The 25,780-nt window shown below is 40.4% G+C and overlaps 3 protein-coding genes and 1 long non-coding RNA gene across 4 annotated transcripts; all 4 read left to right on the top strand.

Moving 5' to 3' along the window:
* Positions 1-304: 304 nt before the first annotated feature.
* LOC140945723 (uncharacterized) lies at positions 305-5,131 on the top strand. Its single transcript, XM_073394769.1, has 5 exons — positions 305-548; positions 1,594-1,662; positions 2,797-3,057; positions 3,733-4,071; positions 4,933-5,131. Exons 1-5 carry the CDS (start codon positions 390-392, stop codon positions 4,948-4,950), a joined length of 846 nt encoding a protein of 281 aa, XP_073250870.1. The 5' UTR covers positions 305-389; the 3' UTR covers positions 4,951-5,131.
* A 4,430-nt stretch (positions 5,132-9,561) lies between these two features.
* Positions 9,562-15,675, top strand: LOC140945722 (uncharacterized). Its single transcript, XM_073394768.1, has 5 exons — positions 9,562-9,811; positions 11,747-11,815; positions 11,938-12,183; positions 13,135-13,491; positions 14,628-15,675. The coding sequence occupies exons 1-5, from the start codon at positions 9,653-9,655 to the stop codon at positions 14,643-14,645; spliced, it is 849 nt and encodes a 282-aa protein (XP_073250869.1). The 5' UTR covers positions 9,562-9,652; the 3' UTR covers positions 14,646-15,675.
* Positions 15,676-17,239: 1,564 nt separating this feature from the next.
* LOC140945118 (uncharacterized) lies at positions 17,240-20,336 on the top strand. Its single transcript, XM_073394180.1, has 4 exons — positions 17,240-17,427; positions 18,291-18,359; positions 19,281-19,517; positions 20,169-20,336. The coding sequence occupies exons 1-4, from the start codon at positions 17,260-17,262 to the stop codon at positions 20,334-20,336; spliced, it is 642 nt and encodes a 213-aa protein (XP_073250281.1). The 5' UTR covers positions 17,240-17,259.
* Positions 20,337-23,050: 2,714 nt separating this feature from the next.
* LOC140945753 (uncharacterized) lies at positions 23,051-25,282 on the top strand. The gene is made up of 3 exons (XR_012166742.1): positions 23,051-23,233; positions 23,939-24,181; positions 25,162-25,282. It is a non-coding gene; the product is annotated as an uncharacterized lncRNA (long non-coding RNA).
* Positions 25,283-25,780: the final 498 nt, after the last annotated feature.

Below are 25,780 nucleotides of genomic sequence, written 5' to 3'. Positions count from 1 at the left end.
CCCCCCCCCACTCCCCTCGGGTTAACATTATCCGCCGATAATGTAACAAAGTACTAAAGGCCGTCTGCTGCTTTGGCGTAATCCTTGAAATTTTCAATTTCACACGGAAAATTACAAAACCAGTAAATTTTTTTTAATGTATGTTTTCTTATTTTACTGCGGGATGATTGTTGCCTCTCCTTTCTTTGTAGCCTCAAGCAACTCTCTTGTGAGAAGACGTGTTACGTTACGACACAAACAACAGCTTTATTATCTGTAGTAGAAGGCTAGAAGATTGAAGACAGTCAAAAGACATGCATGAATTTGCTTTACATATTCATATAAGCGTTTAATGACGCACAAGTTAGTTTCCGTGTTCCCCACTTTGCGAGGTCGATTTTAATGTCAACATGGCGCAATTCTCGGCAACGGTAGCTAAAATGGCAAGGCTTTTGGCCATTACTCAAATCCTTATCGGAATTTTATTGTTCAGTTTTGGTATTGTCGATCGATGTGTCCCTGGAGGCTTTACTGGTTACGTGTATTTTGGAGTTTGGATTGGAATATGGGTAAGCAATTAATTCCTACTTAGAATGATAAACTAATTAAATCAGTTTAGAAAGTGTCTGATAGAGATGCCTTTTGAAAGTTTTTGTGTTGTATAGGAACAATTGTATTAGAAAAACGAGGCTTGAATTTGCCCAAAGATTAGGAACCACGTAAGAAGCAAATGTATTGACGAAGCGGCAGCATTCATCAATACATGGTTCATCGGCTACAAGTGCACTGCATGTTTTTGCCCGGGGAACACACCAAGCGAATCTCCCGTATCTAGCATTTTTCTGCCTTATGCACAACATTTGTATCAAGATGCCGATAAAACAGTCCAAACATCACTGGACAAATATCAAATTTTGCAAAATAAATAGTAAGTCAAGTTCAGTAATGGTCAGTTTTTGTGGTTACGAGATATGACGTCATAAGTAGCTGGTGGTCAAGCCAGTTTTGAATGAAAATACATGTTTTCTCAACCATAGCAAACATTGCGGCTAAAATCACGCAAAAAGCTTATTTATCTGTTATTTTTCACGTCAAGCGCAGAACAATCACTATATATTTCTCGCGGTTCTAACCGGATTTCTAATTCTTGGTAACGTCCGTATTTTATGGGTGGTGGCGCTGCTGGAGGCCTGTGACGTCACCAACAATGGGCGTCATCTTGGCCGCCATCTTGGATTTGCGTGTACGTCCGAGGGTAAACCCCCGGACGTGCAAAGTTAAATACATTTTTGGGGGGTAGTTATAAGTTGTTTACGGAAAATTGGTGGTTAATTTTCCCTGTTGATAGGTCTTTTTTAAAAAAGCAAACACAAACGCAAAATAATTCTACAAAACAAATATTTTTCCAAATTCTCTCTCTTAATCCTTAGCTATACCACACATTTACGTACTGCCATCAGTTTGCCTAATGCCAGACATTCCATAACGTTCTACAGAAGCCGAAGGCACTTTTTCAGGGATTTGATTTAACTTCAAGGCTCAAAGCAGGGCAGTTTGTTTTTAAAGTAGGTTTTACCTTGTATAAACCATCCGTTTTTATTTCTTGTGCTGCAGGTGTGCATTACAGGAGCTCTTGGAATCCCTGGAAGTGGTAGAGACAGGAATTATACTCGCAACTGCTTTGTAAGTAAGACGTATGACTTTAATGTTGCTGTTGACCGTTCCTTTACCTCCACACATGTCCAATATACACAAACGGATACGATTCGTCAAACTGATGGTCCATTGGTACCAATGATACGATTGGTACTAATAGAAAAGCACCCTATTCCAATGGTTCTATTGGTGAATATGCATCTCATTAAGGGGACTTGGATTATTTTCCCATGTGACCTGGTTGGGTACAGGGCAATTCCAATGGTCCATTGGTTCCAATGGAAAAGCACCCTATTCCAATGGTTCTGTTGGTGAATATGCATCTCATTAAGGGGACTTGGATTATTTTCCCATGTGACCTGGCTGGGTACAGGGCAATTCCGATGGTCCATTGGTACCAATGATACGATTGGTGCCAATGGAAAATGATGCCATTCCAATGGTTCTATTGGTGCAAAACAAGTTCACTTTTACACCAAGTAAAAACGCGCTAATAATTATTATGAACGTTCCTCGTTCTATAAGAAAACCACGCAAAACAAGTTCGCTTTTACATCAAGTAAAAGCGCGCTATAATTCTTATGAATATTCCTCGTTCTATAAGCCAATCACGCAAAACAAGTTCGCTTTTACACCAAGTAAAAGCGCGCTATGATTCTTATGAATATTCCTCGTTCTTTAAGCCAACCATGCAAAACAAGTTCGCTTTTACACCAAGTAAAAACGTGATAATAATAATGAATATTCCTCGTTCTATAAGACAACCACGCAAAACAAGTTTGCTTTTACACCAAGTAAAAACGCGCTAACAATTATTATGAATATTCCTCGTTCTATAAGCCAACCACACAAAACAAGTTCGCTTTTACACCAAGTAAAAACGCGCTAATAATTATTATAAAAAGTTCCTCTTTCTATAAGCCAACCACGCAAAACAAGTTCGCTTTTACACCAAGTAAAAACGCGCTAATAATAATAATGAATATTCCTCGTTCTATAAGCCAACCACGCAAAACAAGTTTGCTTTTACACCAAGTAAAAGCGCGCTATAATTCTTATGAATATTCCTCGTTCTATAAGCCAGCCACATAAAACAAATTAAAACAAGTTCGCTTTTACCTTTAACTTAAAGGTCCTCATAGGTATATCTTTTTTTTTCAGGCCGGCGTTTTCATGGGTTTCTCTATTACATCCGCCGTGTTTGGTGGAATAATCATCCTTTTTTACAGCATTGGCATCTCTCTGATTATTTCGAAGGACTCGGAGATCTACTATGATGACGTCGAGTCCTACAATAAGTACTACCATATAAAGGTGGTTATTCTTCCCGTCATGCTTATCATTGGCATAGCTACGTTTTTGATTGGAATTTGGGCAGCGATATGCACCTGTCTGTTGAAACCTTGTTGTGAACAACCGGAGGTACAGTAACCATAACTTAAACTCATCTCGCGGCTAGCTAAACTCTGTAATTCGTGTTTGCCAGCCATATCAAATTCGAATTTAATAACCCACATCTCTGTACAAATAGGGAACAGCGGAAAAGTGGTAAAGGGAATGCGGTACAGATAGATGGCTGCTTTATGCCGATGATCTCGTACTGTTCTGTAAAACAAGAGCTGATTGAAGTTAAAAACCATCATGAACATTCTTAATAACACATGCTTTCGCTTTGGACTCACCATCTCCTTTCGAAAGATTTATTTTGGGGGAAAATTTCATTTTGTTCTAGGCCTCCTAGCGAGAGATATTGCCAATCAATCATATGCTTTAAACACACCTTTGACCAATGTTTTCAAGACACCTTGAGGAAACAACATATCGCGTCGAAGCTCCTAATTAGATTCACTTCTCAACATGTACGTACCGCAATATCTCACGACAATATTGCAAGGAAGTTTGGACAAGGCTGACTCTCAACCCCACATATTGTAAACTGATCTAAGCTCCAAAGCTGGGAGCCGAAAAGTACTTCTCTTCTGGAGGTCCATTTATTTCTTAATTTATTGCTTAACCTCGAAATAAAAGGGGGAATCAACTACCACTCCAAAGTTCGTTGTAAACTTACAGAGTTTGCATTATTCTAATCACTAACAGGAAGAGCGGTACCCAGCGGATTGCTATGTTATCCACGCGCTTGATGGAGATGTTCCTATGGCTTATCCGATGCAACCAGGTAGCGGTGGACCACAGGATTCCCATCAACCAGTAGTCTTGTTGCCAGGTGCTGGTGCGCCACCTGGTCAGCATGAGATTGTCCAAGCTGCTTCGCCTGAAGGGACGGCAGCGGGCACCCGACAAGAGCAGTTTCAATCTCGTCTTGTGAACGTTAGTTCATCTAACGCAATGTCGACAAGTACAGATTCTTCTCCCCAGGAGACTGAGATTCCTCCTTCGTTCAGGCATGGTAGTTACGCACTAATGAAAAACGAGAAGGTAGGGTAACGAGGAGGCTTTCTGAGTAGCAGGGAGGGGACTTCCAATCGAAAGCTTTCCTATCATGCTCCGAAATCAGATGCGCAAGGGGAAATTTACGCGCTTTTTTACTATTTATCACGTAAAACTCACGGGAAGCAAAGCGTTAGAGCAGGAGAGTTTTGATTTTCGATTGTTGTATCCCGCATTCCGTAACCTTCGTTCATCATCAGTATGATGGTTATCATCATCATCATCATCATCATCATCATCATCATCATCATCGTCATCGTCATCGTCATCGTCATCGTCATCATCGTCATCGTCATCGTCATCGTCATCGTCATCGTCATCGTCATCATCATCATCATCATCATCATCGTCATCGTCATCATCATCATCGTCATCATCATCGTCATCATCATAATCGTCATCATCATCATCATCATCATCATCATCATCATCGTCATCGTCATCGTCATCGTCATCGTCATCGTCATCGTCGTCGTCGTCGTCGTCGTCGTCGTTGTCATGAGAGAATAATTTAATTAGGTCGATTGTATTGGGCACGTGAGAGCGAAGTCTTACGAACTTCGTGGTTGTCAAGTCGTAGCTGGATGAGTGTCAGAGTTGAAGATTAACATAAAGGACGTTCTTCGTCGGTAATTAAATTGTCATAGTTCCTGTTGTCCGTGTATATCGCCGTTGTGATAATCATCATCATCATCATCATCGTCATTATCATTATCTCTTTTTCCATCAAAGCTGGACGCAAATCAAAGTAACGCTATTCACATGTTTAGAATACTTAAAGGAAAATAAAATACATATTATAAACTCATTATTGTGCATCTAATACTTGTTTTTTCCGTTCCTTTTTAGAATCAAGTGGATGTGTAGACTTGACAGGCGTATTTTCAATTGGAAGTATTAAATGTCTCTAAGTCTCAGTTCAAACACATAACAAGAAAAACGGTACATCATGAAGTAAAAGGAGACAAATTCATTAGTAAAGTAATATTATTATAGTTCGCCGCATGGATATACCACTATATAGCCTCTTGTTATCAATAATAGGGTCACAAAACAAAACTAAATAAAAGTAGTTAGACACTCATGATTCATCATTATTTGCGATTTTTTAACGATAAAAACAATGAAGTCTAATTTTTCATGAAAGAGAAAATGTTGTAAATTCATTGCTTCTTTAATGCCCCTTGCTTTAGAGGAACACTTTCTTGCCAGTTGGTTATGTTCTTTTAAACTATGAGTGAGTTTTTTTTTCTCATCTTGGGCGATCGAGGGCCAGCTAATCACATGAAATAATCATGGGTAAAATCGCCAATTGCTGATGCAGGCTACAGAACGAAGAATGAGATCCTGAGCAGAGGCAGATCCAGGGGGAGGGTGCAGGGGTTGCGCACTTCCCCCCCCCCCCCCCCCGTGAGATGACCCTGCTGTTTTCTATTACAACTGATATTCTGCAAAAAAAAAAAAATGGTTTATTGGTGCTGAAGTAGAGCAAGAGACGAGTGCACCCCCTCCTAAAAAAATCCTGGATCCGCCCCTGAGGGTATATAGAAAAGTGCTCCATGGCTTTATCTCAAGCTGCGTTGCCTGCGTGAAGTCTGGGAAAGGCTGGTCGACTCTTTCTCGGTTACGTGACACAGCTCACGGTAGAGTCAAGGTTTCACCGAGCCAAGCGCATATTGTACCCTGGGTACCCCGGGGGGGAGGGGTGTTTTTCAACAAAGGTTTATACCGGGAGGCTGCGCCCCTAGGTCCAGACCCTTAGATAAGGAGGCGGGGGGAGGCGATCTCCCCCAAAAAATTTTTCGGCCTATCGGGCCTCAGTTTGGTCTAAAAATAAGGGGGTGGGGGGGGTTTCCCGGGCCCCTCCCCTGGATCCGCCACTGCCCCAAGGAAATGTTGGATTCTTGGATTCTTGATGGCACGCTGTGGATTCCGGATTCCAAGAACTAGATTCCGGTTGCCTTGAGCTGAATTCCAGATTCCAAACCCCACGATTGTGGATTCCAGAAGCAAAAATTTCCTGGATTTACATGGGCCGACAGGAATCAGGTCTGATTATTAATTGGTTTTGTATTTGTCGTTGTATTGGCTGCTGACGCTCACCGTTGACGTTTTTTTTCTTTGTTGTTGTTTTATACGTTATTATTTATCCTTTATCCTGTTTTCTAAATAGTAAAGAAAAGTATGAGTTTGTCTAATCAGGGCCTTAAGAGATAACATGAGTAAAGATGTTTTAACAAGCTATTTAATTTTTATTTTTTATTATCACTTGTGCGACCAACCATTGCGATCATTGCTTCTTGTTTGCATTTCTTTTATTGCTGAGGCTTGTGTTTACATGGGATTTTCCATCATAGCCGTTGCACTTGGTGCAATAATCACCGTAGTTTACAGCGTGAAGATTTTTTTCATTACCAGTTACGGATTCCAAAATAACGACAACTATCGTGCAAAGCTGGCAATTATCGTAATCATGCATGCTTATCTTGGACACTCTTACGTATTGGATTGGCATCTGGACTGAAGTTTTCACCTGTTTGTTTAAGCCCTGCAGCGGACAACGGCGGGTAAGTACCGTAAACTGTCCCTTTAAGCCCTTCTCCTTCCCACTTATTTAAGCCCCCCCCCCCCCCCCCCCGCAAGTTAAAGGTCCTCTCAGGTGTTCTCTGACTGTGAACGCAAAAATATACCCGATTATAAGGCCCTCCGGATATAAGTTCCACTGTAGCTTGTATTAATTAAAATGAATTAGATTTATTTTGACTTTTTGAAGCTCAATTTAAAAAACAGTGATCAATACAAAACGCATTTTGACCAGCACGGCTGCTAAAGCTTGCAACGTTTTACAGGGATGGCAGCGGACTTATTATAACCCAGATAATGGACATGACATGATCCAGATGGCTGGAGGTGTTCCTGTGGCCATTCCAATGCAAACAATTGACAGCGGAGCTCCAGCACAGGCTTCCCACTAATCGATGGTGCTAATGCTTCCTTCTAATGCTTTATTGGGTTAGTATTGAATTGCTGAAGAATCCTCTTCTGAAGGGATGAACAATACCCCACCTAATGCAATGTCAAATGCAGATTTCATACACTCATGGGTTCCTAATTATAAAGTGCTACTCGGTTTGTTCGAGCATGGACGTTACGCACCACTACAGAACAAATACACAAGATCAGTAGCAGGTTGAATGGTTGATGTGGAGCTAAAGGTTGGGTGAAATAGAACTTCATTTCTCCGAAGAGATCAAGAGGCTTGATGAAGAAAAAATTAAAATCAAGCTATGCAAGGGATAACTGTGAGAGAGCAGGGGCACCCAACGACAATTTTCGGAAAAATAGCTGTTCGGAAGACGATTTGAGATTTAGAATTTTCGGAACATTTGTTGTAAAGTTTCTTGCTTGCCTGCCTCTCCTAGGATTTTCGAACATCTAAAAAATGGTATAATTGCCTATTTTTAACGGATTTTTACCCTAAAAAGGGCACCTAGAATTTTCGGGAGCCTTTTTTCTGGCTGAAATTTTCGAAAAGGTAAGTTTTGATCCCTATAATTTTCGGATCACTTGACTTTCAGCTAGGAAATCCGAAATGATGAAAAACTTTTAGGGGATAAAAATATTCCTATATCTACCGTTTAAATACTAAAATACGTTTAAAAATTCTATGTTTAAGTGGTTTTGAACTATATTCTCGTTGGGTGCCCCTGAGAGAGTTTTAACTCTCTCACCCGACACGCAAATTAGGTCATGTCGAGCACCAACACAGTATAGTTATCGTAAGACTTGTATTTTGGGGGGAACACATTACATCAACAGCCACAGAAACGGTGTATTAACTTGCATCTAACATATAAGGTTATTAGTTTTTCTCTAACTTTGTTAGCAGATTAAGATGAAGAAGCAAGCTTACCCTGTCGACCAGCTTGCTTAGAACCTGGTTGTAAAGCATAGTAACTGTAATTACACAAGAAACACTACACTGGTCAGACTGACTGGTTTAAACAATTATTGGATTAGGATATTTGGAATAACCAAGGTCGAGGTTATTATCGACCGAGGCTGATATTACTTACCGAGACCTTGATTATTTCAGATATTACAAACACTAGGTACTGAATCTAAGTGTTTTATTATTAATATCGTAAATAATCTAATTGACGCCTTCTGTCAAATAAACGTCCCTTGTCTAGACTCCTCCCTTACTCTTTAAGTTTGCATTAGACGCCCCTCTCTAAATAAACGCCCCCTGTCTAGCAGACGCCACTCATGACAATTGTTGGCTTCACAATAGAGCTCTCGAGAATAATCTAAGTGAACTTGGAACCTACTTTGAGTGTGAAGGGGTAAAATGTACCTACTTCAACTTTACTTGATGCATGTCCATGGAAACGTCCGTAGTTCAAAGAAGCCGAAGTTCGTCGCCAAGTGTGGTCTGCACCATACTTGAGAACACACTCGACCAATAAGAAATGGAAGCCGTGTGCACTATGTCTGCGATATGCACGTGCCGCGGTTGCAAGATTCTAATGAACGGACAGCTTTTGTCGCGAGCAATGACGATTGTGATATGCATGAATAATTTAACTGCGAAAGATGATTACCAGCTTGTACTTCAAGTTACTATACTACATGTATACTTCATCAACAAGTGTGAAGCCATGTTTTCTACAGAGCGACTAAAGATTTTCAAGTGCTCTTGAATCAAGTGCCTACTTGAAAGTACATTAGCTTCTAGTGTGAAGCCAAGTAATTACTCCAAAATAATAGGAAATTGCAAAATGGAGGAAAATCATCCACTTTAATCAGTTACTGATTGATTAACAAAGGTTTGTGCATTGCATCTTGTTCAATTTCAAGTTCAAAGAAACAATAGGCCAACGATGACATCACAATGACCCTGATAGCCTGATTTTCAGACGTCCAAGTTCGATCGTGGACCGTCCGCATCTCTCCCTATCTCGTCGGGAGAAAGAGAGAAGCGGAGGGGCCGCGATCGACCTCGGATGTCGGCCAAGAATAAGGCTATGAACCTGAATAAGGATTCCGACATCCACTGTTAAGTTAAATAGCAATATGGACATGCATGAATTATTTAAGGAGCTGTGTCAAGAAATTCAGCCAAATTAGAAAATTACAAAATGCCCATTAAATTAAGAGAAACATAAAAATAACCGCTTAAAACTTTAAAGGAAGGTTAAAATAACATAACAGAAACAACAGATGCCAGGGATGGGCAAAACTGAAGAAGATTCATTTGAAAAGGATTGAAGTTAGGGTTTTTGAAAACTGTTCAGCCTAACAGTTTTTCGAAGTCGATTCCTGCTTCTTGCAACTTCAAAAATAATGCTCTGGAGATATATTTGTTTGTCTCGGATCTCTGATTTTGTCATTTGCATGTACGAATTTCTTTGCTTACTTTAAGTTCCGTAGCGATTGAGGGCGAGTAATTGGCAAAAATAAACAAAATGAACTGGACTGCCGTGACACAGCCTCTTTAAACATTCATGAGAGTTTAGTGACGCAGTCTTTATAGTTTCCGTGTTGACTGCAAAGCCGCTTTGTCAACATGGCCGAAAACTCAGCAAACACAGCTAAAATGGCGAGGTTTTTGGCCATTACTCAAATCCTTACTGGAGTTTTACTGCTATGTTTTGGCATTGCCGATCGACTTGTCCCCGGAGGGACAATTCGCTACGGGCATTTCGGAGTTTTCTTTGGAATATGGGTAAGCAATATTTTTAATTCCTACTTAATCTGATAAAACTTGTTGTAAGTAATGGTCCAGATAAGAAGGAAGGACCCAAATGCAATGAACACGTCGGAACGCATAAAGGTGCTAATTTCTGCTTGGTTTAATCATAAAATCTTACGAAATTTCACAAAGCAGCATGTATATTAATCCCTTGTATTCAAACCAACTTCCTTATAACAAAATCTCGTCTTAGTGTAACACAGAAATCCTATGAGAGGAACATGTAAAATTGTAAACTTTTCTTGGCTATTGTTTGTAACTCTTATGATTACATGGTCGAAATCTTTTAACACAATGAAACACCCTTTAAAACATGAAGTTTAAATATATTTTATTTCGTAAACTGTCTCTTGGTAGGTTTGTCCATTCTCTGCCGAAAACATTCCTAGTATGTAATCAACAAAAGAAATTACTTCCGTGTAACCCGGATCATTACTTAGATGCCGTTTAAAAAGGGTCTGACTGAATCATATATACGCCTTGAAACACGTTTTTTTAAAATACGGACATTTTTATAGGAATAACGAGGTTCCGTTTGCCCAGATATCAATAACAACGAAAGAACGATCGACGCCAATGCAAATCAATTGACGGTTCATCGGGTACTGAATGCATTACAAAGCTTGGTTTTGTTTTGTTCGCCCTTGAAGTGAGCGGAACACTCTTAACCCATTCGCTCCTGGAGATTTTGCCGAAAAAACGCGTTTTGAAGCTAGTCGGGTGGTTTTCTGGTCACTGTCGTGCTATAAAGAGCTAAAACTTACCACAAACCGCTTTGCAGGTCGTACACTTCGCGGCCTTCTGATCCAGATGCAAAATATCAGCTTGCGAAGTTCGGGCATGCGCAGAAAGCAAAATTTCGACAGTGTTTGGGTTTAAAAGTGACACAGCAGTCTTGACTTTTACTTTTCGCTTTCTCTCCTCCCCTCTTTTTTCGCTTTTGTTGCCTCATTTTTTTTTCTCTTGCTGGGCATTTAGTAGGCTTCATTTTGGTGGGAATATTTTTTAGGAAAGCTTTTAGGATCTTAGGATTAGGTGAAAGGAAAGGTAGGTGGGCAATGGAACAAGATTTTCATGGAGATTTTCAGGTCAATGTTACATGGTTTTTTGCCTCTTTCTCCGGTTTCCTTGACTGAATTGTGCTCATTCTGGCATGGTTTGAAAGATCTCTTCACTCTGCACAAGTTAGCGGACAAAGTTGTCCTTGACCGTTAAAACTGATGACGTCACAAGGGGTAGAAAGGACGTGGATCCGCACGGGCGGTTACGGGCGGTTCAGGGGCGAATGGGTTAAGGAGCCCAGGAATCTTGTTTTAAAAAAGTAAGGCTTAATGACTTCGCGATACATTTCAGTCTCAGTTCATTGAGCCCGAAATTTCAAGACAAAAACGTCCGACAAGTGCTCATTTAATTTTCTTTTTAGCCAAACATATTTTTTTCCCAAAACAATTTGGCGTGATGGATCGATGACCAATATATTTTTGAGGAAGTCTAATACAGTTCTACATATCTGTATTAGAATGTGGTAATATTTTTGTATATTATACAGTGCAGGGAAGGGGAAGACATTACCAAAATGTAGACGAGAGGGAGGCTTGCTTACGGTCGAAATATTTTCCTTTGGGCGTGGTTGTAAGTCGTTTGTAGAGAGAATTGGTTGTTTCCATCTTGATACTTCTTACTGAGAAAAAAGTCAGAAACAAAATTAAACACCAAACCAAAACAAAAATTTCCCCGAATTCTTTCGCTTCTATTCAACATATGTGGCATCACTCTGCTTTGGGACCGACATTCTAGCCGAAGACACGTTTCAGGCATTTGATTTAACTCTATTCAAAGCGTGGCAAGTCGCCTTTAAATTAGATTTTATTATGTATAAACCATTCATTGTTATCTCTTCGGTTACAGACGTGTATCACAGGGGCTCTAGGAATCCCCGGAAGTGGTAGAGAAAGGACAAATATCCGCAATGCTTTTGTAAGTAAAGCGTTGCCCTTATTGTTGCCCAACGGCCTTAATATGATGTTGCCCATTCCTTTTAACTTACAGTTTCCTAGTGGAATTTTTGCTTATTTTTTTTTATGAACATATTTTTTCAGGCTGCCCTTTTCATAGGTTTCTCCAATATATCCGCCGGTTTTGGTGCGGTAATCATTATAGTTTACAGCATTCTGATTACCTTGAATGACGCGGATAATGACGACTTCGAGTCCGACAATAGGTACCATCAAAGAAAGGTGGTTATTTCCGCCTTCATGCTCATTCTGGGTATCGCTACGTTTGTGATTGGAATGTGGGCAGCGATGTGCACCTGTTTGCTGAAACCCTGTTGCCAACAGCCGCAGGTAAAGTAGCCATAACTCGTCCCAAGTAAGAGGCGAATCTTTAAGGCAGTCTTGGATTCTGAATTCCACGATGTGGATTCCGAAATCTAGGTACTGGATTCCGGATTCGTTGTCAAAGGAACCTGGATTACAGATTGCAATCGTTAGCGAGATTCCGGAATCCTAGAGTTGAATTCCAAGGATTCCTTATTTTACAAGCAAAAATATCCCTGATTCCGGAATCCAGATGAGGCGACAAAACTCAAGCTCATACGTCTTGCCTTTCTACGTGTTCTAAAGCTGTACCACTTCGAGTTGGTCTGTAATGTAAATTAAAATAAACTGTCACTCGAGCCGATGGGAGTCAGCATTGTCAAAATTTCCTTGAGACATTGTTGTGGGTAACAGTCGAACCTCTATGTGCAACCAGCTCCCATAAGCGACCACCTCTCCAAAACACAAAATTTTCCCAGTCAAAGCCCCACAGTTCTGACAGTTGGAACCACTAGTAAAAGATCACCTCCTATACGCGATCGCGACCAGATTTCGGGGCTGGCGGTTTTAATAATTTTCCATTGTTTTTAACCTCTTGCAAGCGCCACTTCACGCACAATGTAGATGTTGAGAACTGAGTCTAAAATAGGGTCCTCGCCTCGAAGAGTTGAGCCATTTTTGTAGGTTTCAATAAAATCTCCAAATATCAGTATAGATATGTTAAGAGAAAGAGAGAGTAGAAATATAAAGGAGAAGCCATTCACATAATTTTGGATACCAAAAGAGGTATTTGAAATATCTAAGCTCCGAAACTGGGGGCTGACAATGGAATTTATAGTGCGGCTCATCTCCTTTCTGGAGGTCCATTTATTGCTTTTTGTAGTCCACTCTTAACCTCTAAAGAAAATGAGTGAATCAACTACCACTGTAAAGTTTCCGGTAAACTTACAGGAATTTGCATACTTCAATCGCTAACAGGAAGAGCAGAGCATGTGCAGTAACAACCCAACGGATGGATACCTCACATCCCAGCTTAACGGAGGTGATCCTGTGGCTACTTGGATTCAACTAGGTAGTGCTGGAACTGCACCACAGGGTTCCCATCAACCGGTGGTCCTGGTGCCTGTTTCTGGTGCGTCACCATGTCAGCATGAGATTGTCCAAGTTGCCTCGTCTGAAGGGATGGCAACGAGCAACCCACAAGAGCAGTTTCAATCTCATCTCGTGCGCATTAGTCCATCTGAGGCAATGTCAAGTACAGATTCCTCCCCTCAGGAGAGTGAAATTCCCTGTTCGTTTAAGCATGGTGGTTACGCACTACCGAAACACGAGGAGGTAGGTGTGGCTTTCTGTGTAGTAGGGAGAGGAATTCCAATCGAAAGGTTTCCGATCATGTTTAGTTTTGGGAACAAGGACCAACGTTACAAAACAGAATGACCGAATCCCAGTAGAGGATCTAATTAGCCATAACTTCAACATCAACGGAAAAAAGCAAGGCTGATTTTACATTTCAAATTTCTTTTATAAAACGACTTCAACGGTTTTTGTTTTCATATACTTTCATCGTTCACTTTCTCCTTTTTATTCTGACACTCATAGTATCATATTACAGGCTATCTTTTATTGTGTGACCATGTCATTTGTATGTAAGACCCCGAAGAAGAAAGGCCGAGCCTTTCGAAATATTGGTAATACAAAGTAGCGTAATTGGTTTGTTTACAAGCGACGCGAGCCACCTTGTAAACGATAAAAGCCATGCACGAGAGAAATCTCTGCTAGTTCCTGCTTGCAGGGTAAATCAGTGTTGGGTAACATTTCTTGGCAGTCTCGGCTGTTTTGTACTGCCACGTTTCGTGTAAATGCTTTTGAGAGAGAACTATCCGTTAGCCCTTTAAAAGCAGTGATTGACTGTTTTATTAAGTCGAACCCACATATACATTTACTAAGTAAAGTACGATCACCGGTCAGTATGTGCCACCCAAGGCACTGTTTGTAACAACAAGCACAACTCGTCACAAACCAGGGGCGTAGCTAGGGGGGGGGGGGGGGTCCTGGGGTGCCCGTGACCCCCCCTTGGTAGGCCTTCTTTTGAGCAAACAACCTACAATATTCAGGTGGCGAAAACGCCATGACAATATCTTGGCCGTAAAAGCCATTGTTGAAAAGCCCACTTTTTTAAAATTTGTTTTTTTGTAAAGTATTTTCGTCAACGGCTCTTGTCTTTAGTTAATATTGGCCTTCATGCCGCGATAATACGACCGATCCCGCTGATACACGAGGGAGAGCAGCGGTATAAACGATATATAGTCGGCGATCCCCCGATGGTGTCCCTATTGTGACCCCCCCTTTGAAAAATCTTGGCTACGCCCCTGCAAACGGACGGAAAGTTTAAGCAAAGCAAAGTGTATGTTATCCACTCATTATTATTATGTGCTTCTAATGCTTGTTCTTTCCTTTTCTCTCTCTAATAGAATCAAGTGGATGTGTAGACTTGACAGGCGTATTTTCAATTAAAAGTAGTAAACGAGTGTTAGTGTCACTTCAAAAGGAAACCAGCACAACGGAATATCATTCATGAATGATTGAAAGGTCAAAAACTCAGTTATAGTCATTCGTTGCATTTGTGCCAATATGAAGCTTAATATCTAGATTTAGCCAGGGCTAAAGGCGAAGCTCCCGATAATATTTATAGTTTGCTCAAACAAAATATATAATCGTGCAATGCTAAGAGGCGAAGGAAAAGAGAACGGTGAAAAAACTACAATTGGTCTTATTAGCTAAAAAGTTAGCTAAGTTGTTCATTTCTTTGCCGTTGTTTTGCACGACCACAACGTCAAACTTCCAGAAACTTCCTGGTTACTCGTTTTATGGAGGGAATGTCGTACGTGTTCTTGTTCATTTTTTTCACTGCCGCTCATTTTCATCTTGGTGGCCGCTAGCATTCTTATTCTCCCACCGCCGCTACAAAATTTTCATGTTGTTCTTCCAACAAAAAATGTCTCCTTTGTCTTTTATCTCCCACTCTTATCTAGCTGTATGTCGCTAATTCTCATTTAGCTTCGCTGGCCAGTCGTTTCTCTGACTCTCTCTTTCTCTGTATTCCAAATTTGTGGACATGACAATTAATCTAAGCTTAATACCTTAGACAACTCGGATACAGAAACAATTTCCGCTTTCCGTTTTCGTTTTTATTGACTCTTTAGTTGTCTTTACTTCGCAATTGCATGCGATTTCCCGCCAAAATACCCTCCAGTTGCCATACCTGTATGACGATTGAGTTATTTTACATTGGTATGTCTGTGGTGCGGACGGACGATCGGTCGGGCGGGCGGGCGTACGGTCAAGTGACTACCCAAATTTATCGGATGCATAGGTTACCAAATTTTCTTACTCATGGTGCTCCGCTTCGCGCGCGCGCGAGCTCCACCATTTAAAATTTGCATATTTTTGTGTGTTATAAGGTTCAACAAAATGAAAATAGTTAGACACTCTTTGAAAAAAGAAAAACATTCATCATTTGTAGTTTTTGATGTAAAAAAAAGATGATAAAGTTTACAAATCTTTTTTATGACGGAGAAGATGTTGTCAGTTTATTACTTCTTTAACGTCCCCTTACCTTAAAGGAACACTTTCTTGCCAGGTTATCTTTGTTAAATTCATGAGCTAATCAGCTAATCAGTATGAAATAATCATGGGTAAAATCGTCAATACGCCTTTTTACCGATACAGCGGCCATATTGAATTTATTCGATTTAATGAGTATTATGGGATGCCCAGGGGGTATGAGCACGATCAGATATACTCGCATCAGTATTTACGCGCGCTTTTCGGGCCAGTTTTTCTTTACGTTTTCCTAGAAAAAGATTATAATGGGAAAAAAAAGATCGTTGTGCTGTGTTTGGGTGTAATAATGATTGCCTTTTTTTCGAGAAATATACAGTGAAGTTCTCTTTTTTCCCGAAAAGCGCGCGTAAATAATCAGCGAGTCCCCCTAGGGCATCCCATAATACTCCTTAAATCTAATAAATTCAATATGGCTGCTGTTTCGGTGAAAAGGTTTACTGGCCACTTTAGAAAAGAGAAGGAAACTGGACAGAGTTAACTTTCGCAAAGACTTCTGGGAGTGTTCTGGGGACACGCCGGTCAGCTATTGGTCAATTTGTTTACTTTGTCCCCAGTAACAGTCCCTGAAGTCTTTGCGTAAGTTAACACGTCCCAGTTTCCTTCTCGTTTCTAAAGTGGCGGATTGCTGAGACATGATACAAAACGAACAATGAGAACCCAAGTGTACCTACAAGTGTCCTTGGCCTTCTCTCAAGCCGCGTTGCCAACGCGAAGTCTGCGAAAGGCTGGGCGACTGCGACTCTCTCTCGGTCAGGGTTACGTGACACAGCTCACGGTAGAGCAAGGTTTCACCGAGCCGAGCACATATTGTACCCTGGGTACCCGGGGGGAGGGGGTGTTATTCAACAAAGTTTCATACTGGGAGGCTCCTCCCCGAGGTCCAACCCCTTACCCTTTTATATACCAAGAACAACGAGCTTTATTTGCATGACTATTTAAGCACATACAGTATTGCAAAAGCTATGTTTACCATTTTCGACAGAAAAGGTAGCCCTTCCGTATACCTTCTATTGACAAATGGTACCCCTTTCACATACCTTGTTTAGAATTTCCATCCCTTTTAACCGTAAATGCACTGTCACTGTTTGTGAATCAATCACAAAACCAGAACGTTTTCTCGAGTTTTCACAACAATAGGCCACTCATTCAGTGGTTTCTTTAAATTCAGGAATCCACTTTTGGATTTATGCAAAAGACACAAAATTTCCATAACTTCTAATTCAAGATCCCCATGAAATCTTTTAAAAATACTTGTAGACTGACGAGCCATTAGCTGGGTTTGCAACGTCGTGGAATCGAATGAAATGAAGAATCCCAATTAAAACGAAATTTTAGCTTGATATTGCCAGTTTCCCAGGTATAGTGCGTGATGTGGTTCATGATTTCAAGTCTTTGAAAGAATCGAAGTTCTAATATTCTCGTGGATGTTATGACGTAGACTAAAACTTTCTGCGTCTTACCGCAAAGACTCAAGTCAACATGGACGAAAACTCGGCAAACTTCGCTAAAATGGCGAGACTTCTTGCATTTATTCACATCATAACCGGGGTGTTATTGCTCGTTTTTGGCATCGCCGACAAACTTGTACAGTACAAACGACAGCAAGAGTCTGGGGTGGATTGTCACGGAATTTGGACCGGGATATGGGTGAGCAATATATTTTCCTCAGTTATGAACACCTGACGAAACTACGTATTCGAGAAGCATCAAAGAAGAACAATATTTCGTACCGTAAAGCACGCAAATGTGTCGCCTGTTGGTTTAGATTGGCCGTTTTCACGCTAGAGATGGATTGTTCGTCTGAGACGGGTTACCCGTTGGATAATTCGCATCAGACAGATAATACGTCTTATTTTAAAAATGGAACGGTTTACTTTTGGATGAACAATTATATTAAACGGTCCGAATTAATCCATCTGTTTATCTGTCAAATTCGACGGATTTTGAAGAGGATTATCCGTCTCAGACGGATAATCCGTCCCTAGCGATTGATTTTGGCTGATTTATAGAGTAATCTTTGCTGGCATAATTGTATACATTTTTTTTCAATAGACTGGCAACTTTCAAAACTTTCATAGAAAAGGTATCACAAAAGGAATTCTAATACCAATCCAATAACTTACTGAAACTTGTTAAAAAGCATCAAGTGAAAAGTCTCTTGATTATTTAACTGTTTACATACAATAAGCAAGGAAATACCAGGTATCCGAAAATGCAAAATTATGGGTTTACAAGGTGTGTAGAGTCCCTACATCAGTTTGTAGATATATGTTTGTTATACTTCGAAGAATAATTTGATATATCAGACTGTTTTTGCTTTTTTTTGAGAAGAGGTCATTGCGCTGTCCATTCAGAAGCTAATAAATAAATGACAAGGATAAGATCCCGTTATTTTTTCTTTATTTTGTAGTCATTATTTTTTCAAGGCTTGAACTCTCACTAGCGTGTGTGAGTTTGTGATATTTAAACTGATTGCTTTGTTGTGCAAAAGCGACAATTTTATTTTACAGCTCTGCATCACAGGATGTCTGGGAGTACCGGCAAGTTGCAGGAAAAGGAATACCTTCCGCAATGCTTTCGTAAGTATTATATCTAGTGTCAGGAATCGTCCCATCTAACGTTATCCGAGGCAATATTCAGAATATTGGGCTTTGGATTCCTCACTGTGGATTACGGATTCCTTGTCATTCGGGGACTTGGATTCCGGATTCCAATCGTTACCGGGTTTGCGTATTCCTTGAGCTGTATCCCATATTCTGGATTCCACAAGCAAAAATTTCCCAGGTTCCGGAATCCTGATTTTCTTACATGGAGCGAAAGGAATCAGGTCTGATTCTTGGTTTTGGTTTTGATAAGAACACCTCAGTTGAGGCTTGTTGCGATAAGGTGATAGTTTAGTCATTAGGACAGCTTTTGTAACAGCAACGTAAAAAGAGAAAATATTTGAGAGAAAATGTGTCAAGTGAGAAAAAAAGTTCAGTTTATGTATTGTTATTGTCAAGAGCCATAATAGGACCATTATGACTCTTGTATTGTACGCGATTTTCGTGGTTGCTAAAGCTCACAGTTGACGTTGTTTTATTGTTCTGGTTGCCTTTTTCAGTATTAAAACTCGTGTATAATCTACATTTTCCAACTTGGCCAGTATCTACCATATTACGGTGTCTACTGTGAATGTCTAGGCTATACATTAGACAAATGAAGCCTTCCAAGGGTTAGAGCATACCCCCCCTTCTTAGCCCTCACCCTCCCCTCCCCCCCCCCCCCCCCAGAAGGCCTGAAATCAGGGCCCCTTTATCCTGTTTCCTAACGGGTAAAGAAAGGTACAAGTTTGCTTGTCTAATCAGGGTTGTAAGAGTTAATCAAGAGTTGAATGATGTGTTAACGAGTTTCTTTTTGTTTTGTTTGTTTCTCTTTTTTTCAGTTCCTTTCTTGTACAAACAATCAACCAACCACCGCAATCGTTACTCCTTGTTTGCATATTCCCTTATATTTTTCAGGCTTGTGTTTACATGCTATTTTCCATCATAGCCGCTGCGTTTGGTGGAATAATCGCCATAATTTACAGCGAGGAAATTTATTTCATTACCAGTTACGGATTGCAAAATAGCCACAACTATCGCGCAAAGCTGGCAATTATCGTAATCATGCTTATCTTGGGCATTGCTACGTTTTGGGTTGGCATCTGGGCTGCAGTTTGCACATGTTTGTTGAAGCCTTGCAGCAGACATCTGAGGGTAAGTTAAACCCCAAACTTATAAATCTCCTTCCCCTCCCTTTTCCTAAGTTATACACCCTTTTTCTTATATAAGAATGCTGTTTTTCTCGGCCCAGGCTGAATATTCTTATTTTTGCTGCCGATTTTATTCTGAAAGTATTCTTGTATTATTCTTAAATTAAAGCTTAAAACATTTACTAAGCTTAAGTGTTAGATGTGCCGTTTATCGAACTGTTATTAGCAGTGAACCTTACTGCACTTTTACCTTACTGCACTTTTTTTGCTCTTATTGGCTAGTTTTGCCGTTTAGAGAAATCAATAATCATCAGCTTAGTTTAAAACACATAATTGCATTTTATTAACAGATGTCAATACACAAAATTATACCCTTTTCAAAATCTCAGTCTTGTGTTTATTGTTAAAATTTCGCAAATTTCAGTTTCGATAAATTTACAAAAATATATTCTTATAGCAAAAAAAGAAAGAGAGAGTGTGGGGCCTCTAAAGTAACTGTAAGCGCAAAAATCGATCCCATTATATCCTCCCCCCTCCCCCGATATACGCCCCCCCCCCCCCCCCAGCTTGTATTGAAATTAAATCTATTTATTAGGACACTTTGATGCCATTACACAACGTGTTTTGATCAGCACTGCTATGGCTTGTTCTACAGGGACTGCAGCGACCTTATTATAACCCAGATAATGGACATGTCATGATGCAACTACCTGGAGGTGTTCCTGTGGCCATTCCAATGCAAGCAATTGGCGGCGGGACTGCAGCACAGGTTTCCCACAAATCGATGGTGCTACTGCTTTCTTCTGATAGCTTATGGGGTTAGAAATGTTCAAAAAGCCTTTTCCGAAGGGTTGAAGAATATTTTCCCCACCTAATGCAGTGTCGAGCAAACGATTTCTTGCATTCACAAAGACTCGTTCGTTTGAGCATGGAGGCTACGCACCACTATAAAACGAATACACGAGATCAGAAGCGGGTTGGATGGTTGATGTAAAGCTAAAGGTTGTGTGAATTAGAGCACCGTTTTCTCCGTAGAAATCGAGAGGCTTGTTGAAGAAACACTAAAATCAAGCAGTAAAATCAAGCACTAAGACGATAACTTTGCGACAGTTGAAATAATGTTTTACCTCAAATTTAGAGTTCTGACACAGTTTACTTATAGTGAGACTTGCATTTTTGGCGGAGCACATCAACAGCGATACAATTGCAACTATGTACTAACGTGCATCTAACATAAGCTTCTGAATCAGTTTTTTCCTAACTTCCTGAGCAGATAAAAATGAAGTAGCAGGCTTACCCTGTACATATACTCTAGCCTTGTAACTTTAATTGTACAGGAAATGCTACATTTTAGGCAATCCTTGGATACGGTTTTATCTATTTAATATTTAGTTTGACATTGCTCTTAGAAATCATGCACTACGCGCGCAACCCTCAGTCCATAAACAATTATGCAATAATACTAATTTTTACTATAGTTGTTTTGAAGGAAATAACGACAAGCACACCATCGCACAGAACACAGTTTAACATTGCTCTTGGAAATCATGCACAGTGTGCGCGCAACATAACTGACTAATCTGTAGGTTGCGCTGATTTCTAAAATTAACTGTAGGCCCTCAGCCAATGAGATATAATAATGTGCGAAACCTTGCAGATAACTAGTTAGTAATTATCAGTAATTTGCGCTGATTTCCCAAAGCACTAAGCCAATGAAGAAAACAGATAGTACAATGTATAATAAATGGTGAAATTGTTCATTTTCACACACAATTCTTACTTTTTACGTATGCGGGAGACCATGGTCTTTTGACCTCCATGTAAAATATTCATTTTAAACTTTTTTCTTTATCACTTGAGCCTTAGATCTAGTATCGTATCGTAAATACATCGTATTGATCGTGTGTTGTTAAATTGTAGCCGACATCGTGTAAAGATGAGGACATATTGTAAATAATATCAAAGTCAATGTAATGACACACTTTACATCGACCGCTCAAATATAAAATTTCAGATTTTTTGCTTCAATGGTTTTCTCTGTAAAGGGTATGTTTCCTCAGTTAGGTGGATTTGCTTGCGGCGAAAGAAACAAGAAATCGGAAAAAGACCTTCTTTAGCGTGACATCAATGTCACACTGATTTACTTCTTTGAAAAGCCGTTTTCGGATAAAAGAATCAGGTTTGTATTTTCACTTAAGGTTTTGGATTCCCTCAAAGACACTCACCATCACCTTGAAACGTTATACCATGCATGAAAGCTACAAGAATTTGCGTGGTTCAGCGCTAAGGAGGAAACGTGGCAGACCTCTCGTTTTCACAGCCAGAAATTCCGCATAATGACGCAAAATATAATTTCTGAGGCTTGTCAACATGGCAAATAACTCAGCAAGTTTTGCTAAAATAGCGAGGTTTGTTGCCATTTTTCAAATCACTACTGGGGTTTTACTTTTCTTTTTTGGTATTGCCGATCGAAGTGCACGCTTTAAAACGGAAGTTGGACCTGGCAGCGTCTGCTTCAGGATTTGGATCGGGATATGGGTAAGCAAGATTTTACTAAAAGACTGAAAGAAATACTTTTGTCACTGTTAAAGGTGCAAATAAGTATTAGATGTGCATATAAAAAGACATCATGATTTTAAATAAATAAATGACACCAATAACTGAAAGACCTGGCAAGCTTTTAAAAAATCGGCTAGCATAGAGGGTGCAATTAATATTCCATGTATTACTCGGCAATTTAAGTAAATATCAGCCCTCAGAAAATGCCATATTTCATGGTTGCAAAAGAAGTGTTCGATGAGTCCGTACATTCCTTAAAACATTTTCGAGTTTTAATATGTTTAACATTGCAATAAGAAGATTTGGTATTGGAGGACAGGGTTTTTATATTCATGCCATATCAGTGCCAGATTTTTTATGTGACTTAAATATTCGGAAACAACATTGTCAATATTAACATGATGAGAGGACTTTTTTTATCTCGTCGGAAGGACCTGAAAAGATTGTTTTGAGCAACTAACATTTTCTGAGTAACTGAATAGATACTGAATCACATGGAACGCTAAAGAATACTATAAATGAAAATGAAATAGATTGATGCAGTTTAATGGAAAAGTTTTAGAAAAGCAATAAATTTGCAGAGGCAGCAGAGAGATGTTCAGCCTCAAACGAGCGAAATGAAGACCGTTGATTCAAAATTGAACTCACTCAAAATTGAAAAGCAAACAATCTTACCAATGTAAAATTCCGTATCTGGAAAATAATGAATGCGGTAGATTTTTCGACACTCTTCTGGAGCAATTTCACATCTTGTACGGTTACTAACTGTAATACGGAAACTACTTTGGGACTGAAGCGGCTTCCTGAAGGCAAGTACACACGGACACGCCAGAATAGCACATAAACCAATAACAGCAGACCCAGTGCAAAATTATAAGGTTTGATGGATCACAATAGTTCACTCAAACTCTTTCTCGCTTTATCTACATCAAGCGAAAAGAAAAATCTGCGAGTGTTCTAGTCACTGGAGCGATAAATGATAATAATTTTGAAAAATAATTTCCCTGACAGCAGGTATTCGGCGGGAGAAGGCCCATGCTAGCAAGGAAAATGGGATTGTTTTGCCTTAAATCTTCGTTTCTTTTCTTACAGCTGTGCATCACTGGACGTCTAGGAATAAGTGGTAGTGAAAGAGGAAGGACTACTCGCCGAAATGTGTTTGTAAGTCAAAGGCCCAAACGGCCAAAGCTTATTCCGGATTTCTTAGCATGAAGCATGCATAGGAGTATTGCTACGCGGCCCTCCCCCTGGACGGTATACTAGTCCATCACAGGATTAACCCCCCCCCCCCCCCCAGCACTATGTCGCCGGTACCCATCGATACACCTGGGTAAAGAGAGACAAAGTGGAGTAAAGTTCCCTGCTTTTAGGAAACAACTCGACGGGCGAGGCTTGAACCCCGGACCTTCCCAGAGTTCGAGATGTTAATCAATTGGCCACACACGGGGATCAGTTTGCCATTTCATATTTTCTACAAGTGAACGTCGCAAGTTCTAAAGAACGGAACACACACCTCTAAGGGTCCCCAGTAGGGTCCCCCTTCCCGTCATCACGATCCAAATTTTCCCCCAATAGCTATTTTCGGAATCATTCCGAAAATATATCCCATGCGTATTTTCAATCTGGCATCTCTCACACCCCTCAACCTTAGGAATCAATGGACCTGTTTTTATCCAAAAAAAACGTTAAGTACTTAAGTCGAGTAGCACTCTGATTAGAGGATTCACTAAGACTTACTGTAAACGGCCTCTAGCTTCCACATACATTAAAAATGAAAGACACGCCTTCCTAGCTTCCTTTTGGGGATATATGAACGAGCAGCCTGTGCGATCACTAATGTCATGTTTGTGTTACTGTATTTTTCAGGCTGCTGTTTTTATGGGTTTCTCTATCACTTCTGCTTTGCTAGGGGGATTAATCATTTTGAACTACAGCTTCTGGATTGACGTAATTACCAGTTACAGATCCAACAATAGCAGTCACTATGATGCAAAGTTTGCTGTCGCCATCATCATCCTCATCCTTGGCATTTGTTCGCTTGTTGCTGGAATCTCGGCAGCAATAAGTGTCTGTTTGATGAATCCCTGCAACTGCTGTGCACAGACGTGGGTAAATACCCATAAAAAATTAAACATGTCTATCTCGCCTTCCTGCCTAGCTGGCGGTTTCTTTTGTGTGAATTTCGTTCATGGTTCGTACATTAAAAGGAGCAACACGCGCTAGAGGTGGGAGGGGGGAGGAGAAGTCGCCTTCTTCCATTGCCCCCTCCCCCTTCATTTTCTCGTTTGACCTTGGCGAATAAGGTAGCTTGCGAATACAGCCCAGCTCTCCTCGTTCCTCGCCGCTAGGGGCGTTTCGTTAGAGAAGAGAGACGACTGTAAACGCAGGCTACGAATAAGCCCCGCCCGTTTTTTGAGAACTCAATTCTGAACTCATTGGTCAGAGGTTTTATATTATCCTCTATATTTCCGCTAAATATTTTTTGAGAGCCAATATGGCATGCTCAGGACAGACGGATACTTCCCTCATGCCTCAAAACTGTTGTGAGAGGAAATTATTTATTATACGAATAGAAAGTCTAGTGAAAGTTAGGTAATACAAACCAAAACAGACGCGTACTTTGCACAAGAACATTCCCCTGGCGTTGCTAATATTTTCACACAAGTCCCTTTCCTTTGCACGATTGATAAGAAGCGTAACGCACCAATCATTTTAATTATAAAAGGACCGCGCAGTTCTGATCGCTTGAAGAAATGAGTAAAGCAAAAGACACCTCAAAATTTGCCAGACTGCTAGTAAACTAGCCTGCGTCGTAGACGAAAGTAAAGTCAGCGAAGCAGCGCTGAAATCCTTGCACGGGGTGCAACGGATTCAAGGAATTACCGGAAATGCGTTTCGAATTTCCCTTCAATCTGATTGGCAATTTGACAATGGCTATTTTGACAAAGCAATCAAGGCGCGTACTCAAATCCTGGTACACATCTTGGGGCCCAGAACAAAGATTTCGGCTTTGTTTCACAGACTTAAATCAGAGTTTCAGTTTCGCCTGGGGCGCCGGCTGATACTATACTTCATACAATCACTGATAGGTAGATCAGCGGGTCTTCTGTAACAGCCTAGCGGAAGGACGATACGTCACGACTCAGGTTTCTGGAGGTGTTCCCTTTGCAGTTCCAGTGGAAGAACGCGACAACAACACTGTAGCAGCGTACCAACAACTGATGGTGCTAGCGCCTGTTTCTGGTGCATCAGACGGGATCGTCGGGTGCACATTTTTGCCGACAACTTTTCTCGAAATAGCTGTAAACGTTTTGATTTTTGCCCAAAAGAATGCTGAAATTTTATTTTATTTTTTTTTCAGTCTATAACTATATTATGATATCGTCATAGACAGAAATGGCAACTGCAGAAAAACAGACTTCAGCTCACTATGCAATCTGTGGAACGAAAGATCGTAGGAATGCGCTGCACTGAGCCTCGCGTAATAAGCAAATTGAAAGAGGTTAAGTGAACCTTTCCCCCACCCACCCGTCCCCCTCTGAGGTAGGAAGTCAAGAGGTTATAACGTTAGAAATGGATCATTTTGCCTCAAGCTTGAAAATCGTTAAGATTGCTTGTTTGAATTATTCCTATTTACTGAAGTCGTCACAATTTTTGCTCTTCAACATTAAGAAGAGCAACATTCATTCCCGATAACTAAAAGATGTG

The sequence above is a fragment of the Porites lutea genome, chromosome 8 (genome assembly GCF_958299795.1).
Source record: "Porites lutea chromosome 8, jaPorLute2.1, whole genome shotgun sequence".
NCBI lineage: Eukaryota > Metazoa > Cnidaria > Anthozoa > Scleractinia > Poritidae > Porites > Porites lutea.
The sequence above is the reverse complement of the archived record's forward strand: the minus strand, read 5'-3'. Positions and strand labels throughout refer to the sequence as shown.